This window comes from Carlito syrichta, unplaced genomic scaffold, assembly GCF_000164805.1.
Source record: "Carlito syrichta isolate Samal-C Ts95f unplaced genomic scaffold, Tarsius_syrichta-2.0.1 Scaffold309730, whole genome shotgun sequence".
NCBI lineage: Eukaryota > Metazoa > Chordata > Mammalia > Primates > Tarsiidae > Carlito > Carlito syrichta.
The window spans coordinates 530,624-534,818 of record NW_007253826.1 but is presented as its reverse complement, the minus strand read 5'-3'; the positions used below and the strand labels follow the sequence as shown (position 1 = coordinate 534,818).

General features: G+C 49.7%; 1 protein-coding gene across 1 annotated transcript in view; it reads left to right on the top strand.

The window, feature by feature from the left end:
* CUNH1orf228 (chromosome unknown C1orf228 homolog) overlaps positions 1 to 4,187 on the top strand; it is a 54,977-nt gene extending 50,790 nt beyond the window's left edge. Inside the window, exons 8-9 of the mRNA XM_021717419.1 lie at positions 3,912 to 4,034; positions 4,111 to 4,187. Coding sequence (XP_021573094.1) covers positions 3,912 to 4,034; positions 4,111 to 4,187 — 200 coding nt within the window. The remainder of the gene's footprint in view (positions 1 to 3,911; positions 4,035 to 4,110) is intronic.
* Positions 4,188 to 4,195: the final 8 nt, after the last annotated feature.

The window sequence follows — 4,195 nt, the reverse complement described above, 5'->3', positions numbered from 1 at the left end:
GTCTGGGTGACAGAGTGAGACTCCAACTCAAAAAAAAAAAAAAAGACAAGCTGAAGGGAGCACATGGGTGCCTTAAGAGGAAGGGCACCCCAACAAGTTGTTAACTGAGTGTTTTGTATATTATCTTTTTATTTATTTATTTGTTTTTTAATTGGAATCTTACTCTGTTGCCCAGGCTGGAGTTCAGTGGCATGCTCATGGCCACCACAGCCTCAAACTACTGGGCTCAAGTGATCCTTTCATCTCAACCTTCCAAGTACCTGGAACCACAGACATGTGCCACCATGCCTGGCTAATTTTTATTTATTTATCGTAGAGATGAGGTCTCGCCATGTTGCTCAGGCTGGTCTCGAACCCCTGAGCTCAGGCAGTCATCTCGCCTCAGCCTCCCAAATTGCTGGGATTACAGGCTTGAGCCACTGTGTCTGGTGTGTATATTTTCTTAGAGATGATTAAGCAACCCACTTCTTAAATTAAGATTTGTGTGCTATGTTGTAGATTACAACCTGTTGATCACAAGTTTGTTTGGTTTTGAGTCGGAGTCTCACTCTGTCACCCAGGTTGGAGTGCAATGGCAGGCTCATGGCCACCACAATCTCGACCTGCTAGGCTCAGGTGATCCTTCCACCTCAGCCTTCCAAGTAGCCGAAACTACTGGTGCACACCATTATACCCAGCTAATTTTTTGATTTATGATAGAGATGATGTCTTGCCAAGTTGCCCAGGCTGGTCTCAAACCCCTGGGCTCAGGCAATCCTCTCGCCTCCACCTCCCAAAGTGCTGGGATTACAGGTGTTAGCCACAGCGCCCGGCCAAGTTTCTATTCTTTTTTTTTTTTTTTCCAGTTGAAGTCTCACTCCATTGCTCAGGCTAGAGTGCAGTGGCACACTCACAGCCGCACCAGTGTCAACCTACTGGGCTCTGGTAATCCTTCTGCCTCAACCTTCCAAGTAGCCAGAACTACAGGCCCGCACTACCACGCCCGGCTAATTTTTTTATTTATTATAGAGATGAGGTCTCGCCAAGTTTCCCATGCTGGTCCAAGTTTCTATTCTTGTCTACTTCTGAGCTTATTTACATCCTGTGAAAATCTTGAGATACTGGTAAAAATTATTGTTTTACTACTTCAATTCAGTTTCTTCCTGAAAACACCCTCCCCCAGTACCTCGGATACCTGGTTCAGTGCAGACTTTGTTCTAGAGAGTTATGTCCTGATAAGGCAGTGCCCAGCTGGATGCCCGATCACTGGTATTTTTAATCACCTAAGCTATTCCTGCCTGCAAGAATCTCATCTATCTCTATCCTACCTACCCTGCCTCAACTGCACTCCAGCCTGAAGGACAGAGTAAGACTCCAACTCAAAAAGAAAGAGAAAAGAAAACACATATGCCCAAGTACTAAAACAAAACAAAATATTATCATCACACTGGTACAGTGACTCACACCTATAATTCCCACACTTTGGGAGGTTGAGGTGAGATTATTACCTGAGTCTGCAGGTTTAAAAATAGCCTGGGCAACTCAGTGAAACTTCATCCCTTAAACTGAAAAAAAAAAAAAAGCCCAAGAGCTTACACTGATGAGTGTAATGAGTGCAATGGCAGGCTCATGGCCCCACAACCTTGACCTGCTAGGCGCAGGTGATCTTCCCCCCTCAACCCTCCTAGTAGCTGGAAGTACAGGTACACACCATTGTACCACATTAATTTCTCCATTTATGGTAGAGATGAGGTTTTTTGTGCTTTTTCTCATAGGTCTACACATCTGCTTTTGCTACCCAAGATGCTTAGCCCTGCACATGCAAGACATCAAAAAATTTGGCTACTGGCTCACAACTATTTCACTCCATGGAAATCTTTAGTTAAAGGCAAAAGACTTATTTGTTCTGAAGAGAAATCAGAGCATGCTCAGTGAGACTGAGAGTGAAAGTAAGAGTGTGAGTGTGTGTGTGTGTGTGTGTGTCTGTATGTATGTGAGAGAGAGAGAAAGAGTGTGAATGTGAGTGTGTGTGTCTGTCTGCCTCCCCAGATACTGGCTGGTTCCCTCACACTTGAGGTGCCTTTGGACTTGCTCAGGAAAGGTTTTCTTCCACTATAGAGAACTGTCCTAAACATGTTCTTACTAACTAAAGTCTCTTGACAAAGAAATAAAAGTTAATTGTCATTATTCAAACAGATAATCCTAGTACTAGTTCTATAGTGCATTCTGGGATGCAAATGAGCTAAGCAGGGGACCATGAACTTTCCCTAAATCCTGTCTCCTGGAAATAAACTGAGAGAGGTGAGCTCTGGCCTCCTGAGCTGGGGGAGCACGTGTCCAAGTCCTGTCTTCCCTGGAGCAAGCATACGTGTTCAGAGTAGCATTTCCCCTGCCGTACCGTGGCCTTGCCATCTCCCCCCATCTCCTCCTCTCCTCCAGCTCTGCCTCTTTATGGTCCCTTTCTCTTTACAAAAATATCCTGTCCTCTCCCATCTTCCCAGATACTCCCACAGCCCCCTACTGACAACTTTCTAGCACGAGCACTTGCCACCATTTGTCACTTGCAGCTCGTGCAAGCTTAAGGAGCTGGTTGAATGAAGGAATTCACCCTTGGATCCTTACCATCTAGAGCAGCCCCGCACAGTAAATGTTCAAAGGCAGGTGTGCAAGAGACTAAGTGAATGCTGGACTGAAAGAATCACTGGAAAGTGGCCACAGAAGAGGTCTGCGGGAAATACCCTCAATCAGTTCCAGTCCCCACTCGCTTCCTAACCAAATCTGTGCCTCCTTTTGTTTCCACCACTTCTGAGCTGTGTACCTTAGGCAAAGCACTTTACCCCTCTAGGCCTCATTTCTGCACATGTAAAACAGGGGTTATCATGTGGTTAAAGAGCGCTTCGCCCATACTGCGTGGAAAGCCCTGCGCACAGCACCTCCGCCAAGGACTGCTACCGAGTAGTCAGGAAAGGGGGTGTCTCTAAACTGCTCCTGACTTGCCTCCCCCATTCTCATCTCTTGCCAACCCTCCCCCCACTACTTGCTGTGTCTTCCTCTCACCCCTTGCCTTTCTCCATCCTGACTCCATTTAAAGACCCAGCCCTAGGTGAGACCTCATCTCTACAATAAATCAAAAACTAGCGGGACGTGGTAGCGCGTGCCTGTAGTTCCAGCTACTTGGAAGGCTGAGGCGGAAGGATCGCCGGAGCCTAGCGGGTCGAGGCTGCGGTGGCCGGGAGCAGCCACTGCACTCCAGTCTGGGTGACAGAGTGAGACTCCAACTCAAAAAAAAAAAAAAAAAAAAGACCCAGCCCTAGCTGAGCACTGTGGCTCACGCCTGTAATCCCAGTACTTTGGGAAGCAGAGGTGAGAGGATTGATTGAGCTCAGGGGTTTGAGACTAGCCTGGGCAACTTGGTGAAACCTCATTTCTACAATAAATTGTTTTTAAAAAATTAGCCGAGTGTGGTGGTGAGGACCTGTAGCCCCACTACTTGGAAGACTGAGGCAGAAGGCTCACCTGAGCCCAGCAGGTTGAGGCTGCGGTGGCCGTGAGCATTCCACTGCACTCCAGCCTGGGTGACAGAGTGAGACTCAGACTAAGAAACAAAGCAAAACAAAAAGATGCAGCCCTTTCCTCCTTCATGAAACCTGGATTCCTCCAAGCGAAGGCGGCTGGCCTCTCAGCCTCCAGCTCTGTCACCCGTAGGCCGCCTTGATGGGCGAGCTCACCATCCAACCTCTCCTCCTTCCCCTGTAGCCCCCTTCTCCTCAATAACCCAGACGCCCCGCCCCCAGCCCCCTGCCTTGCACAGAGCTGGGCAGTAAAAGGTGCTAGGAGAGTCGGCCTGAGGACAGGGTGCGGGGAAGCTCTGGGATCACGAGGGTCTTCGCGCCAGAGTGGGGCTGTGGCCTCAGGCCTCTGCCCTTCCCCAGCCATCGAACTCATCAAGGACCTGGTCAACTACGACGTGCGCGTGTCGCTGCTCAAGGGCCTCGTGGCGCTACTGATACCGTCCGTCAAGGAGACCTCCAGACTGCAGGCCAAGATCCTCAACGGTGGGGAACCGCTCCGACGGGGCCACCTGGGCTGGGGGTGGGGGGTGCTCCTGCCTCATGGCCGCTCCCCTCGCAGACTCCTCTGTCCTCCCGCTCACCGCCCCCCTGCCCGTGTTCTTGCAGCAGGCCGCGGCCGCCAAGGCCATCGGGTAAGCGGGCAC